Below are 18,202 nucleotides of genomic sequence, written 5' to 3' on the forward strand. Positions count from 1 at the left end.
CGGAAAAATGCCTCAGCACAGCGGTGTGTAAATAAACAGAGTCTGATTCAGGTGTCCTTCCGCCCGTGCGTAAAATAGCTCCGGGGGTGGGCAGGGAGGAGGGGGAGAAGATTCCAGCAGGAGCAGGGGGCTCAAAAGGTGTCCGGCTGAAGGAAGCTGGCCAGGAATAGCACATTCCCAATGGGATAACAGAGCCTCTTTCTGAGTCGTATGAGCCAGGACCGCAGGGGAGCCCTCTTGAGTGGGCAGTGGTTGGTACAGAGGGCAGGACAGACGCAGCCGTCTGGAGGGTACCATTGTATAAGGCATAAAACTCCTTGAGCAGCCTGCCAAATTGCAAGGCTCTGCAGTTTCTCCTCACACCAGAGCGCAATGCGCTATGGCAGGGTTCTGCTTCCCTCCTAAAGGGGTATCAGGGTTTGGTTGGGGGCGCTGGATTCGGGCCAGTGGTCAACCCCATGCGGATAGAACCTATGTCCCTAAAACAGGTGGAGGAGCTGGTGGTTATGGGGCCAGGACCCTGGGCTGTATTGCCCTTGCTGTGAAAAGTGTTTGCGGGTTGCATCTAAATGCTGCGTTACGGAGACCGTGCAGACGTGCTCCCAGCCCACGGGCTGAGACCCTCCCGTCCTCTGTGCGCTGTCAGGCAAGCGCTTACCCCCATGGGTTTGACCTTGTCAAAGGGACTCTTAAACGCCACAGCAGGAAATCTGCTTCTAGTTGGTTGGTTTTCTTTCTGCCAGATGTGGGTGCTTCCCCTACTGCTTCCTTCTCCTCCGGGACTCTCGTCCTTAACAAAATCTGGTGATTCCAGGTGGGAGCACAGCTGCCCATCACCCATCCCTCCGCGGCAGCTAAAACAAGTCTTCCTGTGATCTGTCATCCAGTGGCACATGCCAAGGGCCCTTCAGCTGCTCTTTCAAGCTCCCTGCGGCTGTTCCTTTTGGCCACTCCACTCATGCTTTGCAGTGGAGCTGCCCCCTCGGTTTTGGCCTGTCACTCCCTACTGCTTTTCCAGTGGGCGACCACGTTGCTGTGATGCTCCTTGAGAACAGGAAGGGTAGTCTGGATCACCACCTCGACTTCAGGCAAAAGGGGGATGGGGGATGGTTTGGGATGTCTCCAGAGCTAGTTCTGGAGCACATGGAAACTAGGGCAAGTACATATCTTAGAATCATAGAATATTAGGGTTGGAAGAGACCTCAGGAGGTCATCTAGTCCAACCCCCTGCTCAAAGCAGGACCAACACCAACTAAATCATCCCAGCCAGGGCTTTGTCAAGCTGGGCCTTAACAACTTCTCAGGTTGGGGATTCCACCACCTCCCTAGGTAACCCATTCCAGTGCTTCACCACCCTCCTAGTGAAATAGTGTTTCCTAATATCTAACCTAGACCTCCCCCACTGCAACTTGAGACCATTACTCCTTGTTCTGTCATCTGCCACCACAGGTAATTGAAGGCTACTATCAAATCCCCCCTCACTCAATCTTAGTTTGGGGCAGCTGATTTAGGAATGCCACTGACCCTGATTCATCAAAGCTCCGGTGGAGCTGTGCTGCAGGCAGATCTAGATGGAGGCCTCGTTGCCATGCCCTTGACTAGGTGTGACTCCCGTGCCAGCCCCGGGAACACAAACATCCCCGTTGACGGCTGGGGCTTCTCCCAGCTGATGCCACACAAAGACCCAGAATGGGGATGCAACCAAACGGTGAAAGTGGAGGCTGGAAGTAACGAGATGAGAGGAAATATTCCCCCTTGGATTAAAATGCAGTATGGTATGGGCAGGGCTTTGTGAGACTGAGAGAGAGTCTGGTCCAGTAGCAGCACCCACTTAGAGCTAACTGGCCCCTTACCGGCAGTCTCCGCAGCGCACTGAATGGCCCCTGGAGACTGGCCTCCCCTGAGGTCCCATATGACGGGTCTGGGTTGAGCCCCCTTAGCGGGGCAGTGCAGGAAGCCACTCTGTGGTCAGGCTGTTGAGGCATCCATCTCCATGGTACTCAACCTGACACCTTTCACCCACGCTTGCATTTGGATCCAGAATGTGGGCCTCCTGCCCGGCCAGTTCCAAGCAGTGTTCCCTCGAGTCACAGGTGTGTGCTGGAATCTTTCTTCTTTCATCAGGGACAGCCCCCAAATCCGGCAATGCCCCGATCCTCAAGTGCCCCACCCAGTTTCCTCTCATCCTTTGGCACCCGTACTCTCGTCACTACTACTTCTGCGTGATGACCGGGAAGGAGCAGGACAAGTGGCGAGCGGTGTTCCAGGACTGCGTGCGTCACTGCAACAATGGTAAGTGCGGGGCTTGCGGCCTCCTACTGAGAGATTGGACCTTGTGCGTCTTGGTCTCCTCCTTCCCCATCCCCTGTCCCCGGGAAGCTGTGAATGTTGTGGTGTTACTAGCAATACATGCAAGATCAGAATTGTTCCCTCCCCAAGTGCCGTCTGGCCCTGAGACGCGAGCCTCTTAGGAAATGCCATTGTGGGGGTTCCAGGCTTCTTTGTGTCTCTGCTGCTTCCGTGTCAAACGGGCTCTGCTTAAAAGTAAAACACTTTGTGTTTGCTAAATGGCCGTCGTGCGCGTGTATCTTTGTGTGTGTGTTCAGCGCTCAGCGCAATGAGGTTCTGGGCCACGACTGGCCCTCCTGGGTGATATTGCAATCTAAATAAGTAATCCTGAGAGCTGAGTCAAGCCGGGGGCTTCCTTCCTCATGCTAATAAAGACCCTGCCGGCCATGTCTGTGTTCAGTCTGTTGGTGCAGGCTTGCAGCCCCAGTGGTGTAAGAATTTGAACTTACTGGGTCATTCCATATGGCTGCCCAACACTGCAGTATCTGAGCATCCTCCGTGTAAAATCGAGAGCCGTAACCAAGTCCCTAGTGGGCTCTCTGGAGTCTCGGGTTCCTCTCTTCTGGGGTAAAACTTTGCTTGAGGGAGGGTGGTGGGATGTTTTTGGTTGTTGGACAGGAGGGGGTTGATCCATGAGTCCAGACGGAATCGATCATTCTCCCCCCTAGCTGCATTGGGTCTGCGGTGCGAACAGAAGATGAAAAGGGGCGTGGGGGAGAGATCGGGTAAGTCGGCAGATCTGGCACAAGTTAAACCTGGTATCTTCATGCGAATGTCCCCAATGACCTTGAGAAAACCCCTTCATAACCAAAACTGTTCCTAAAGGGAATGAGCTCCTTCCAAAACTGTCACTTAGGCATCCAAGGCTGGCCGGCATGTTCCTGGATTCTTCTGGTTGCCCTGTGATAGCAGCTTGCACGTGCTGCTGCTTTGGATAAAATGGCCGTTTTCTCACTTAAGGCGGAGTTGGAGGGGGTGGCTCTTGTGGCTCAGGATTTAGTAGGATCTCTGACAGCCTCCTTAATGGAAATGCACTTTACGTGAGAGCCTGGTCTAAACAGTGACACTGATAGGGGCCCCTTCTTACTCCTCTGAGCTGCCACTGGGTATTACGAGCCACCTCTGCTGACTCGATTGGCTACAATAAGGTGGCTGGGATGTTACTACTTTCATTCCTGTCTGCTCTGCAGAGTTAACACTGCTTTGGGAGAGCAAGCTGGATTCCTGCCGAGCCTGAATGGCTTCAGATGGCAGAATCTCACGTGCTTTTCATGCCAGAAAGGATCCAGCGTGGCTCTTGGATCCCAGACTGAGTTTGCAGGGGTGACCGTGAAACGCCCACCTTTTCACTCAGCACTTTTGATCTGAAGTTGGACACAGTGAAAGGTCCAAATCTGGGTGGCAACCAGTGAGATCCAGAGGGTAGGGATGAAAGGCCAGGGCAGAAATGGGGCGTCTACCCCGTTGTTGCCAGAGCCCCACAATCGCTAGGACCTTGTGGTGTACTGAGCACATCTTAAGGCATCTGCAAATTAGACCAGCTTTTCTTTTAAGCCAGCTGCCGCTGCCCTAGGTGATGCCAGAACTAGGTCCCGGAGCATTCTATGCTCAGACAGGAGCTGAACCACATGGAGTTCTGCACTTCATTGTCCAGACCAACCATCTTTCCCTTGGAAGGTGCCCTCAGGAGCTGTGGGCAGGGTGAGAGTCGGAGGAGAAAGCAGGACTAGTTGGCCTGACATTGTCTGGACTCCAGACTGTGAGGATGTTTTAAAAAAAAAAAAAAAAAAACCCCAACCCTGTGAGGTCCAGATACTGAATGGCCCTGTTAAGGGGGGGAGGGATAGCTCAGTGGTTTGAGCGTTAGCCTGCTGAACCCAGGGTTGTGAGTTCAATCCTTGAGGGGGCCACTTAGGGATCTGGGGCAAAAATCAGTACTTGGTCCTGCTAGTGAAGGCAGGGGACTGGACTGGACTTGACTTGATGACTTTTCGGGGTCCTTTCCAGTTCTATGAGATAGGTATATCTCCATATATATAAGCATCAGGGTGAGGAATCTGGTGGGTGACTTGGGGCAGAGGGAGAGATTCCTTCCTTCCTTCTGACCAGGCCTAGGACCTCTTCAAGGAGAGTTTGGGGGCCCATAGGTACCTCTGCTCTTCAGCACCAACTTTGGAGTGAGGCCTGTGATATATGGAGTTCAGATCCCAGAAGGGTTAAAGTGCAGGAGGAGAGAGACTGATTTGCACCGGGTGGGCTGGGCAGGGACAGGTTGACTGATGTCCTTGCCCTACAGTCCAGGAGAGAAATGGCTTGGAGGCTCCGATGGCTCTGTGCTCTTTCCTGGAACCCACCTGCCTGTGGCTATTAAACCTGTGCTGAGGGCCCATCACCCAGGAACTGACAAAGGGGAGCCAGAACTCGCTGCGAGGGAGTTTAAACAAAGCATTTCAATAGCCAACAATGTGTGAACCAGCTAGGAAAGCGCTTGTTAAAGGCAAGCCGCTCGTCGAGATTTAATTATTATTTTCTACCCAAAGGGGTAATTAAACTGATCAAAGCTCAGTCTTAAAGAGCCACTTTCCTGTCCTTTACCCCTCTTTCCCCCAGCTGTCTCTATGCTCTGACAGGGTGTCGTGGCACTTGGTCTCAGGGGATGGGGAGCTGGGTGGGCTGGTGGTTGCTGGGAGGACTGGAAAGGCAAGCGGAGAATCAGTGCTACTGTGTAATTGAATTAGCTGCTTTGGAGCAGCCCATGCGCCTTTCGTGAGCCTTGAAGCGTTTTACAGCCCTGCAATTTATGCATAAACTGGGATTAACGTCATCTCAGCCCTGCAGCGTGGGTGTCACATCGATACCAGCAGGGGCTGCAGGCCAGTGAGCAGAGAGCACCTGGTTTCCGCCAGTTAATGTGAGGAGGCCAGCCAGGGAGGCAGAACATAACCCTGCTTTGCGATAGATCAGTGGTGCTTGAACTTTTCAGGGTTATGGCCCCCTGGAGCCGGGGCGGGAGCGGGGCCGTGGACAGGGATAAGAAGGCCGCAGCTGGGGGCGGGTCTGGGATCGGGACCAGGTGCAGAGCCACAGCCAGATCACGGTCAGGGCTGGGAGCGGGGCCGGAGCAGAGCTGGGAGCAGTGTCGGGCTGGGTGGGGCTCCCTTCCTGCCACTGGTGGGGGCTGGCCCGGGACCAGCCGCACCCCCCCCCAAACGTTCCTCCGCTCCCCACAGTTTGAGGACCTCTGCTATAGATCATTCAGCCAGAACCAGTGCCCCCTACTTGTAAGCCTTGCTCAATCCTTTATGACCCCTGGTGGTCAGAGCCTCTGTTTCTTGCCTCACACACAAGTAGCTACCTCCAGCAGCACTGTGCCCTGTAGCCTCATGGTAGTCCATATAAAACTCTCTACAGAGCCATCAGCCAGCCAGGTGCTGTCCCTGTTTTATTCTATAAAGGTGCCCACCACTGTAGTATCTGAGCACCTACCAGCAGTGCAGTAAGTTATGTGACTACGCATCTGTCACGTGTTTGTTCTCTTGTCTTCTCCACAAAGGGAGAAGCGTGTGTAGTGGAGTGTCCTGTTTTGGTAGAGGTTTTTTTGGTGGTAAATACACCCATTGCAACGTGTTTATATGGGAGAATGCCAGGACAGAGAAATGCCCCTGGTGATGGTCCCTGACCCAAAGAGCTTCCAGTCTAAACTGCAGGAGTGTTCCCACTGTTTCAAACAGTTGCCCACCCCACCTGAGGTCTGGCTGCCAGAGGGCTGCAAGTAACATCCCTGTACTTGGAGCGTGATTCGCACCCACCTCCAGGAGTCCTGAAATTCCCCATCACTTGGCACTAAATAGCGTTAATTTGATTTTAGCTGTTTTCATCAACAGAAAACTCCTCTCAGTGGAGCTCATGGGCAGGCTGGGGAGTCGCGTGCAGGATTCAGACACTTGTTCCTCTTCCAGAAGATGGTGGGCCGGGAGGGGCAGTACTAGGGTTACCATATTTAACAAATAAAAAAAGAGGACCCTCCACTGGGCCCTGGCCCCGCCCATTCCCCAGCCCCGCCCCCGCCCCAACCCCGCCCTGACTCCGCCCCCTCCTCCCTCCCACTCCCAGCCACGCGAAAAGGGCTGCCCGAGCGCTACCGGCTTCACGGTTTGCCGGGCAGCCCCCAGACCCTGCGCCCCTGGCCGGCGCTTCCCCAGCGCAGCTGGAGCCCGGGAGGGGAAGCGCCCAGCCGGGGGCGCAGGGTCTGGAGGTCTGCCCGGCAAACCGTGAAGCCGGTAGCGCTCGGGCTCCGGGCAGCCCCTATGCCTCCGGACCCCAGCCGCCGGCCGGGCACTTCCCCTCCCGGGCTCCGGCGGCACAGGGTCCGGAGGCATGGGGACTGCCCAAAGCCCGTAGCGCTCGGCTCTTAAACAGAGCCGAAGAGTCAGGGGAGGAGCAGAGCAGCCGCGGGAGGGGAAGTGCCCGGCCGGCATTTTCCCGGACATGTTCGGCTTTTTAGCAATCCCCCCCGGACGGGGGTTTGATTACCAAAAAGCCGGACATGTCCGGGAAAAACCGGATGTATGGTAACCCTAGGCAGTACGGCCTGGCCGGGAGGGGCGGTATGGCCTGGCCGGGAGGGGCGGTATGGCCTAGCCGATGAGGAACTGCACCTGGAGCCCGGTGATCTGGGCTCTGTTCCCAGCTCTGCCAATTACCTGCTGTGCAATTCTGGGCAAGTCACTTCCCCTGCCCGTGGCTCTGGTTTTCCCCCTCCCACCCTTTGTCTGCTTTGATTGTCCGCTCGTGTAAAAACTGTCTCTTATGCCCAGCACCCAGCACAGTGCGGTCTAGGGACTGCCATGATACAACTAATGAAATGACTTTACCCAACCGGGTCCCACAGCAAACGGGTGCTGGAGCTGGGATTAGATCTCCCAGGCCTGTGCTCAGCCCCTAGTGCACTTGCTCACGGTCTACTGCAGGTCTGTCTGTCTGCCAGCTGCCAGAACATAATCGTCAGCTTTCCAGTCTTAGCTGAACAAACAGGTCCCTTTCCCTTTAAGACATTGTGGGTCAGATTTCAACTCTTATAATCCTCCCTGGTGTCTCATTGCACTTGCCTGTGATAATCTGCCAGGGATGGAGGTGCTCAGAGCAGCAGCTGCTCCTCCTCCTCCTCCTCTCCCCACTCCCTTGACTCAGCAGATATTAGCTGCTTTTTAAAATTTCCAGCCCAGCTTCCCCTGTTCATGCTCCGACAGGTCCCTGCAAGGCAAAGTTTAGCTCCATCGCAGGCCTCTGCAGGTTGGGAATGGGGAGCTGGCAGGGCTGTGCGAGGGGTGAGGCCCTGCTGGCACAGGCACACTATGGCGTTTACATGCATCTCTCCACACCCTTCCCGCGCTCACCCTCTCTCTTGGCATTTCCTCCTGGGGCCAGGCTGGAATTTGCTGCTCATTAAGCGGCTCTGGAGGGGAAAGGCCATCAGTCACACCTAGGGTGACCAGGGGTCCGGGTTTCGGCTGGAACACCCAGTCGAAAAGGGACCCTGGCAGCTTTTACGGCAGAAAGGGATCTAGGGGTTCTAGTGGACCACAAGCTAAATATGAGTCAACAGTGTGATGCTGTTGCAAAAAAAGCAAACATGATTCTGGGATGCATTAACAGGTGTCTTGTGAGCAAGACACGAGAAGTCATTCTTCCGCTCTACTCTGCGCTGGTTAGGCCTCAGCTGGAGTATTGTGTCCAGTTCTGGGCACCGCATTTCAAGAAAGATGTGGAGAAATTGGAGAGGGTCCAGAGAAGAGCAACAAGAATGATTAAAGGTCTTGAGAACATGACCTATGAAGGAAGGCGGAAAGAACTGGGTTTGTTTAGTTTGGAAAAGAGAAGACTGAGAGGGGACATGATAGCATTTTCAGGTATCTAAAAGGGTGTCATAAGGAAGTGGGAGAACACTTGTTCACCTTAGCCTCTAAGGATAGAACAAGAAGCAATGGGCTTAAACTGCAGCAAGGGCGGTTTAGGTTGGACATTAGGAAAAAGTTCCTAACTGTCAGGGTGGTTAAACACTGGAATAAATTGCCTAGGGAGGATGTGGAATCTCCATCTCTGGAGATATTTAAGAGTAGGTTAGATAAATGTCTATCAGGGATGGTCTAGACAGTATTTGGTCCTGCCATGAGGGCAGGGGACTGGACTCGATGACCTCTCGAAGTCCCTTCCAGTCCTAGAATCTATGAATCTATAAGCTCCGGTCAGCACCACTGAGCGGGCCGTTAAAGGTCCAGTTGGTGGTGCTGCAGCGCTAAGGCAGGCTAGTGCCTACTTGTCCTGGCACTGCGCTGAGCCCCGGAAGAGGCCAGCAGGGCCGGCTCCTAGGCTGGAGGGCCATGGGGCTCTGCGCGCTGCCCTCACCCCAAACACCGGCTCCACACTCCAGCCAATGGGAGCTGGGGGGCGGGTGTGCCTGCAGGCGAGATTGGCGCATGGAGCCTTCTGGCCCCCCAGCCTACTAGCACTGGACCTGCTGGCTGCTTCCGGGACATGCACAGCGCGGTGTCAGGACAGGCAGGCAGCCCGCCTGAGGTAAGTCTGCATCCCAACCTCCTGCCCCCGCCCTGAGCCCCCCAACCCCAAACCTGGAGCCCCCTCCTGTACCTCAAACCCCTCATCCCTGGCCCCAGCCCAGAGCCCTCACACCCCCTGCACTCCACCCCCTTTCCCCAGCCCCCTCCCACACCCTGAACCCCTCATCCCTGGCCCCACCCCAGTGCCCTCACCTCCTCCTGCACCCCAACCGCCTGCCTCAATCTGCAGCTCCCTCCTGCTCTCTGAATCCCTCAGCCCCACCCCCCAGCCTGGAGCCCCCACTCCAAACCCCTCATCCCTGGCCCCACCCCACCTCAGAGCCTGTACCCCCAGCTAGAGCCCTCAACCCCCTCCCACACCCCAACCCCTGGCTTAACCCGCAGCCCCCTCCCACACTCCAAATCCCTCAGCCCCACCCCCCAGCCTGGAGCCCCCTCCTGCACTCCAAACCCCTCATCCCCAGCCCCAGCCCACCCCAGAGCCCGCACCCCCCTTCCACACCCCAAGCCCCTGCCCCAGCCCAATGAAAGTGAGCGAGGGTGGGGGAGAGCGAGCCACTGAGGGAGAGGGAATGTAGTGAGCGGGGGGCGGGGCCTCGGGGCAGGGGCGGGGCGGGGCTAGGGTGTTGGCTTTGTGTGATTAGAAAGTTGGCAACTCTTATCACACACACCCCACTCTGGAATTCCTTTCCCACCTAGTGCTGTTCTTCATGCTCTGCCCGACTGACAAAGGCCCTTTGTTCCCTGGTATCTCTCAGGGCCCTAAGCCAAGGGGGAAGTGGAAGGGCAAGAAGGGAACATTGGGGAGCTAGCTGGCCAGGCGGGCGCATTGCTGTCTTTGTAATCAATGCTCATTAACTGCTGTGCTCGGACAGCTTGATACCGCCTCCCTAGTCCATCCCCACAGTGAAGAATTCCCATCGCTGGTGGGTACGTAACTGGGGTGATGGCGGAGGCGGACAGCAGGCAGCGTTGTCCTAGGTCCGATCAGCTGGCCTACTTCAAAGGCGAGGGCCTTAGGGTTCCTCATAGGGTGACCAGACAGCAAGTGTGAAAAATCGGGACAGGGGGTGGAGGGTAATAGGAGCCTATATAAGAAAAAGATCCAAAAATCGGGACTGTCTCTATAAAATCAGGACATCTGGTCACCCTAGTTCCTCATAGTGCTTGGAGATCTCCGACGACCAGAGCTAGTAAACTTGTGTTAATCTGGGCAAGGGGCTGTTGGAGCTGCAGACTTTGGATCTAGGCTCGGACTGCAAGGCCTTGGGTCTGCTCTGATTTAACCCGCAAGACCATCCAGCTACGTGAGCTGCACTCCAGGCACCTAGGCCTGGCGTTCGTTCCCTACACTCCTACGTTATCCTGGGCTTTTCCCACTTTCCCTGGATTTAGGGAAAATTGCCAACCAGACACAAAAACATAACTGGAGAGAGCCCAAGAGCCATAATTAGCAGCTGCTAACGAAAGAGGAACTGTTCCCCATTAGTAACAATGAGGGGATTTTTTTTCTTTAATCATTTATTCCACCCTGGTCTGGGCAATCTTAATAGAAACAAAACCGACCCTCTGTTGTGAAGCAGCCAGCAGTAAGAACCTGGCTGAGTGGTGGGGAGGGCCTGCTGGCAAATTTGTCTATAGAGCTGATTTTTTTTTTTTTTTTTTTTTTTTGGCCTGAAGCATTTTTCTTCCAAAAATGCAGATTTGTCAAGACTGAACCGTCTTGCAGGAAAGGGTCTGTTTTGATGAACTTCCTTTAGTTGAAAAAGTTGGGAAATCGTCTCTTGATGCTTTTGAAATAAAAAAAAATCCACTTTTCTGGTTCAAAACTGCTTTTTGTTCAGAAACTGAAGCTAATTTACAGCAAAATAAAAATTATGAACGTGAAAGGGTCAAAACCAGTTTTGTTTTGTTTTTTGTAGAAATTATCTAAAAGAAACCTTCTGATTAACCCCAATGGAGCTTTTTAGGAGTTTTTCATTTGAAAATTGTTGATATTTTTGACTTTTATCCTCCTCCGTGGCAGAGAAATTTTCAAAATTTTCAAATTTTTGTGAGATGGGAACAAACCCCACTCAGCTCTGCTCAGCCATACCCCCGTCAAACCTGTTTCTGGCACTTACCAGTGCAGGAGGGTTACTTACAGACCTCGGGCTGGAGGAAAGGGTCTGTCTTACTCCACATTTACTTAGCTGCAGCCAGAGCTGGCCGGGGTTGGGTGGGGGACAAAAGGGGTCATTTGCCTCAGCCCCCCCTGTTGAGAGGGTCCCCAAACCAAGTGGCGTTGCGACCTGGTGCTTGGATTGCTGCACCATGCAGGTTTGCTGGGCTGTCCCTTTGTCCTCGCATGATGAAGAGCCGCTGGGCTGCATTTGAATGTGTGGCTTTGCAGCCTGGTGAATGGGGCCACAGCACCACGTGGGTTTGGGGGCCGAGCCAAACCTGAGTGGCACTGTGACACCATGTGCCAGGTTGCAGAGCAGGACGCTGGGCTAGGCCCGCGGGACAGGAGCCACCAGTGTAGGGTGCATGCTGGGCGGTCTTTCTCTGCAGCTCCCCCCACCCCTCCGGGTATCCCATCAGTACTAATGTTTTTGACAGTGCAGGGGGCAGTGGTCTTGATTCAAATTCTGCCCCAGGCCCCCAGAGTGGCCCTGGCCGCAGCAGGAGTAAGATCTGCCTGGAGGTGGGAGCTACCCCATGGAAGGGGATCACTTTTACCCAGCATTCTTTGGGGCGAATTAGCACATTCTACCTGGAAGGCTGCTGCTGCTTAGAACACAGCACTTTCTGAACAGGTGCTGCACACGCTTCCTCAGCCTCGTCCAGCTTTCTGATGCACCGCGTCCCTGGCTACTCCGTTCCTGGTCAGATTGTCACTTGCGCTCACCTGGGCAGTAAGTCTGGCCAGACACCCACGTGGGGGAGTAGGCGGGTGCCCGTCTAGCTTGCTTCGCTGCTGATCTATATTGTGTTGTGAACCTCAGTCACTGGAAGGGAGAGGCTAGTTAGTGCATTACCCTGCTGTGTTGCTGTTTACTCTAAACACCGTTCCAGGTGTCCTGGTTTGGCTGTCAGGCAGAAATCATCAGCTCTGCCTTGACCTGCTCTCCTCTCAGTCCCCAAACAGGCTTCGGAACTAGACAGTCCCTGCCCTGAAAAACACTCTGGTTTTAAAGGGGCGCACATTTAAACATGCCACAGCTGCATTGGTGACCTGGCTTTATTACAAATAAAACCAAAGATTCCAGTAACAGAATGACTTTCTAAAGGAGATAGCCCAGGACTCCCTGGGGTCAGTCCTCTGTAGGAGATCAGACGACATGATTATAATGGTCCCTTATGATCTTAAATCTTTTAGCTGTGTTTCAATAAGATCATCTTGAAATTCCCTTGATTAAAAACCGGCATTGTGGTTTCCCATGTTTGTGCTGCCCACGCTCCAGATAAATGCTCGGCACACAAGCAAAAATACCTTGTGATTTCTTTTCCCCCTCTTAACTGCCAACCCATCATGCGCTTCCTGGGGTGCGAATATGCAGCTAGGTTCTCCCTGGCTTACAGATCGCAACAGAGATTCTGCAGTAGCTGCTTAGTTAGCAATTTTGGTGTGGATGCATGAGTCACACGAGCATCCGGCTGGCTCTTCCAGGCGCTGCAGGGCTAACCGGAATGAAAAGTAAATAAACTGGTTTTTGCAGGTAGGTCTGACACCCGAGGAGCAGGATGCATTGAGTACTTGCCGTTTTTACATTGGGACTTTTAAATTAAAGTCAAATTTTAGAAATGACGGGGACCATGGAGTCTAACTTCAAAGATTTTTAGGAATTTTTTTTGCTACTACATTAATATAAAACCGACCCCCTTTTGCAGTCTTCCGTTTACGACAGTTGTTGCTTCAAAACACTTAGAAGGAATTTGCTTTCGTTTGCTCTGAACTGTTTCAGTGGATTTAGCTTTCCCCCCCCCCACCCCCACCCCCCAGTAATAACAGTGGAACCAGGCGCCTGGCTGTATCCTTGCAGAAGATACTGCTGCTGTTGTGACCACCCAAAGGAATAATCTTAGCCTTGGTTGCTTGTAATAAGAGCATCACCCAGATATCACAATGTCTAGGGCCCTACCAAAGTCACGGTCCGTTCGGGTCAATTTCACAGCCATAGGATTGGAAAACTGGTAAATTTCATGTTTTCTGATGTTTAAATCTGAAATTTCAGGCTGTTGTAAATGCGGGGGCCCCAACCTAAAAGGGGGCCACCGTGGGGTGTGTGTGTCACAAACCTGTTATAGGGGGGTCATGGGATTGCCACCCTCCCTTCAGAGCTGGGATCTGAAGGCAGCAGCTGCTGAGCTTCCTGCAGCCGCAGGAGGTTCGTGGAGGTGGGTCTGATCTGCCCCGTGCTGCTGGGAGAGCCCCAGCCGAGGGCTCCTAGCTGCTAGTCCCGGCCAGGCTGGGGAAGGACAGGACTTGTCCTTCCCCAGCGCTCTCGAGGGGAGATCAGACCCACCTCCACAAGCCTCCTCCGGCTGCAGGAACCTCCCGGGCTGCTGCCCAACGCTGGAGCTTCCCACAGCATGGGGAGGCACTCAGAGGTGGGTCTGATTTCCCCCCACCCCCACCCCCGAGAGCGGCCATGCAGGGGAAGGACAAGTCCTGTCCTTCCCCAGCCTAGCCGGAACTTGCAGCTAGGAACCCTCGGCTGGGTTGCTTCTAGCAGCACGGTGGAGATCAGATTTCCTGGGGAAGGGCTTATTTCACGGTCCCTGATACATTTTTCATGGCCGTGAAATTGGTAGGGCCTTAACAATGATGGCCTGGCTTTGTGAAATAATAATTCTCAGCTCTTATATGGTTCTCTTCATCAGTAGATCTCAAAGCACTTTACGTAGGAGGTCAGTATCCATATCCCCATTTTACAGATGGGGAAACTGAGGTGGGGATATGATATGCATCCGAAGAAGTGGGTTGTAGCCCACGAAAGCTTATGCTCTAATAAATTTGTTAGTCTCTAAGGTGCCACAAGTACTCCTGTTATTTTTGAGGTGGGGAGGTGAATTGACTTGCCCAAAGTGCCCTAGCAGGCCAGTGTCTGTGCCAGGAATAAACCCAGCCCAGTGCTCTAGCCCTAGGAACGTGGCTAGATCGAAACTGATGGGGCTCTATTCCAGCTCAGGGCTGCTGGTGGCTGCAGGAGCAAAGCTGGGCCCGCAGAGCCCTGAAGGGGGTGTGCTATGTGAAGCAGTAACATGTTGGAAACTGTTGTAGTTTGGTCCTGTTCCAAACCCGTGTCTGTGGGTATCACAGCAAGGCTGGGGACTTGGAGTTTCTGGTCTGAGAGTACTTTAGAAACCACGTAGGACACTAATGCACTTCGACTCTGTCCTAGAATCTGAATCCACATCCATTGAGATCCATCTGGGCGCTCAGATATCTGTATCCCTAGGGAGGCTGATTCCTCTTAACTGATCCCCATATTTGGGGCTGGGAAGGGATTTTCCTCAGATCAGAATGGCAGAGACCCTGGGGTGGGGGGGGGGGGGGGGGGTTCGACTTCCTCTGTAGCACGGGGCACAGGTTACTTGCTGGTTTGAACACGAGTAAATGTAACTTGAAGTCTTTAAATCAATAGTTAAGGACTTCAGTAACTCCGCCAGAGGTTAGGGGTCTATTACAGGAGTGGGTGGGTGAGGTTCTGTGGCCTGCAAAATGCAGGAGGTCAGACTAGATGATTGTGATGGTCCCTTCTGGCCTTAAAGTCTGAGTTGTCCCCCCCCGTCTTGCCAGGGCAAGTGTCTCCTGCCCCTGATTAAAGGGTTTATTGGGTCCTCAGTGTCTGTGTCTTGGGGCAGAGGCTGACTTTAGCACAGCTAGGATTTCTCCCGCAGTGGCAAAGCTCCCACTGATGTCTGCGGGGCCCGGATTCTACCCTGCTGCTCTAGTCTCGGTGAAAAGTGCCGGGAACACCCTGGCACTACGCACGAATGTTAGGATATACTGAGCTGACACTACCCTGGCTCCTCTTCTTGGCCAAGGTCCTAGCCTCTGCTCTAGCACTCGGAAAACTGCTGCTGTTGCGTGTATTGTCAGGTGGGAGTTGCTGATCTGCATTTCGTGTGTGTGTGTGTGTGTGTGTGTGTGTTCGCTTCCTTCTATCTACACAGGAGTTGTTTTAGCCTCTTCTCCTCCATTTCCCTAGCTGTGGCCTCTGGTCCTTTCCCCAGTTCGGCTGCCCTAAGCAGGGGTGGCTCCAGGCACCAGCGCAGCAAGCGCGTGCCTGGGGCGGCAAGCCGCAGGGGGCGGCGTGCTGGTCGCCGTGAGGGTGGCAGTCAGGCAGCCTTCAGTGGCATTTCTGCGGGAGTCCGCCGGTCCTGCGGCAGCGGCAGGTACGCCGAAGGCGCGGGACTGGCAGATCACCCGCAGAGCTGCCGCCGCCGAATCCGCGTGACCGGCGGACCTCCCGCAGAAACGCCGCCGATGGCTGCCTGAGTGCCGTGCTTGGGGCAGCAAAAAACATAGAGCTGCCCCTGGCCCTAAGAATCCCTCTGCTGCATTTGTGACTGCCTGGATTCCATGCGGTGGCATCTGTAACTTGCGCACGATGCCGAGGGGGCAGAGTAGGAGGGAGGCTGCCTTTCAGGATTTCACACAAGCAGAGCCGGCTTGCAGCAAGCAAGGAGACTGCAGAGACCCAGACTTTGTGCTGAGTCCCCGTCACATCCTGCATTCCTTCTACTGCTGGCCAAGGCAGCCAGAAGGGAAGTACACATGCAGTCTAATGCATCAGGCTTCCGGCGTCTTTGCTACCCAGAGGTGAACTCCCCCTGCCCCACTTCCCAGCAAGTTCCAGACTTGCAGATCCCAGTGCAGACTGCAGAGAGGCAGGGCAGGGTTAATGGGACCCCTGTACTTGGCATGGAATGCTTGGCAACCAGCCAATTTGTGTCCCCAGCCCCCTCGCTTCTCTCACCTTCCCCAGCTCCGGAGCTGGTTCAGCTGCTTGGAGCATCGTTCAATAGCTCTGGAAAGGTTCGCGCCAGCGCCTCCTCTTCTTGGGTCTCTGGGTGTTGCAATGGGTTATGCAAATCAGTTCCCAGAACTCTCTGCCCCCAGCCTGGTACCTCTCAAAGTCCAGCTAACCCCCCGTTAACCGCCCCAGCTGCTGGTTCAGACCAGTCCCTTCCCTGCATGGACAACCATCTACAGATGGGGCTTCTGGCTTCCAGGGACGGGGGGAGTCATGCAAAAAGATGCCACCTCCCTGCCACCCCAGCCCCCATCAACTAGTCCTCTTCCCGTCCCGTGGTCTGCACTGTGGTGTGTGCTGCTGTGAATCATGGAGTTGAAATCTCAGTGGGAGTGGAGCAGGCTGCAGTGGTATTGGTGTCCCCACCTCCCCACACTGGGTTGGGCTGGGAACCTCATGTTGCCCATGACTCATCCATTGCCTCATACTTTTTTTTTTTTTTTTTAAACCACTCTCTCCTTTCCCTCCCCACGATTAGTAATTAATTTCCTTTCGACCTCACTTCCTGTGGCTTGTGCTCCAGGTGTCTGTCTAACCCTGAGCCTCGGGAGAGCTCTCAGGGGGCGGGCGGGGGTTTAGTTACTTGATGCCAATAGGAAATCTTTCTGGCGAGGCCCAGGCACCTTCTTTCTTCCCTCCTCCCCCTTTTATGTGCTGTGGGATCCCCCTGGTCACATGACAATGGTGGTGGTGTATGGTGCCCTATATCGATTCTCTTGCCACTCGGAGGCAGTACGGGGAACAATATAAGGCAGCCGCATTTTAACTCCAGATCTGAAATGTCCCCAGGGCTTTTGGGGGTATTTGGATCTGGGGTTTTGGTCCAGGCCCATCTCAATTAGCCTTAAATGGCGCTATTGGCCTCTGAAGGGGCTTTGGCGCTCTGGCTGGAGCGGGAAGCTCACACTACTCCAGTCCCAGGGAACTGTGAGCTCCCCGCAAGGGCTGCCGTCCCTGTCGGCGTGAGTCACGGCAGGGGAAGAGAATGTAACCGAAGCTGTGAGTGCATCACAGGAAAATCTGCTGTGGCTTCCTCTGTGCCACCCTCCTCCCCGAGCCTAAATAAACTCTCTCTCCTTCAGGGATCCCAGAGGACTCCAAGGTGGAGGCCCCAGCCTTTACGGATGCCGTCCGCATGTACCGGCAGTCGAAGGAGCAGTACGGCACCTGGGACATGCTCTGTGGCAACGAGGTCCAGGTGAGGGCGAGAGAGGTCCCCGGGCCCAGAGCCGCACGGCTGCTTCTCCCGCAATAACCTGACCCCAGCCAGAAGAGGGATGGTTGGGCACCTCCAAATCAGCCTCCTGGATGGATTGAGATTACCCAGGGTTGCGGGACTGTGGAGCTGGCATCCCTGCTGGGTTAGACGCTCCAAAGCCTTGAGGCTTGGCTGCATTGCAGGGCGTGGCCCATCTGACGTCCCCCCCGAAGAGATAAACCGTTGTGCCTTTGCTCTGGCAGCTGGTCTCTTGGGGAGAGCTGGCTTAGTCATTTAACCCTCCAGGCTGGGGGAAGTGGCGCTATTCCAGGGAGAGCTGGGGGGAAGCCTGGGACGTGCATGCTGCTTACGTGCCAGCCCTGTGTCACTGCTGAGTGGGTGTTATGCTAGGGTAGAGGTCATGGCAGCTCCTGGCCCTTTCTCCACCTCTGCCTGGTGTTGTTGGATGGCTAGAGGCCCACTGCAGCCTATTCACCCTTGATCTCCAGCCCAGCTTGCAAATGTGTCTTCCCTCTTGTAGACACTTCTCTTTCTGCTGGTGGGAGTTGTATTGGCGTGAGAGAGGGATGAATGGATTTCATCACCGAGCTGCCGTGGCAAGGCGTCTGCTGGTTGGGGAGGTCCTGGGGGACGCTGAATGCCTTCACATGCCCTGCCCAACCTTTCCACAGACAGGGCTGCATTTTGGGGTCCTAGTTACCCCCCCTAAAGGGAGGAAACATCTTTAGGAAGATCGGCTTTAGCCACCTTTTAACAAGTGACCCCCCCACTCCCCAACCTTCCCCAGACATCAAGAGTGACGCTTAACTTGGGAAGAGAAGCTTGTGCCCAAGCTGGTATCTTGATGGGGGAGTTTACTGCCTATGCCCTTCCCCAAGAAACGCTGCTCAGATGCTGCATCTGGCTCTCCATGAAGACCTGGCTTTAAACCATCTCCTGGGGCTGGGTTGGCATGGAGGGTAAGCTAGGGGGAAGAAAGGCACGTTTGCTGGCAAGCTTAAGGCAGGGCTTGGTACCCCAAATGCTCCTGC

The 18,202-nt window shown here is 54.5% G+C and overlaps 1 protein-coding gene across 1 annotated transcript in view; it reads left to right on the forward strand.

The window, feature by feature from the left end:
• Positions 1-18,202, forward strand: part of NIBAN2 (niban apoptosis regulator 2) — a 93,925-nt gene that overhangs the window by 63,161 nt on the left and 12,562 nt on the right. Inside the window, exons 5-6 of the mRNA XM_065418989.1 lie at positions 2,125-2,292; positions 17,035-17,150. Coding sequence (XP_065275061.1) covers positions 2,125-2,292; positions 17,035-17,150 — 284 coding nt within the window. The remainder of the gene's footprint in view (positions 1-2,124; positions 2,293-17,034; positions 17,151-18,202) is intronic.

The sequence above is a fragment of the Emys orbicularis genome, chromosome 18, assembly GCF_028017835.1.
Source record: "Emys orbicularis isolate rEmyOrb1 chromosome 18, rEmyOrb1.hap1, whole genome shotgun sequence".
Classification (NCBI taxonomy): domain Eukaryota; kingdom Metazoa; phylum Chordata; order Testudines; family Emydidae; genus Emys; species Emys orbicularis.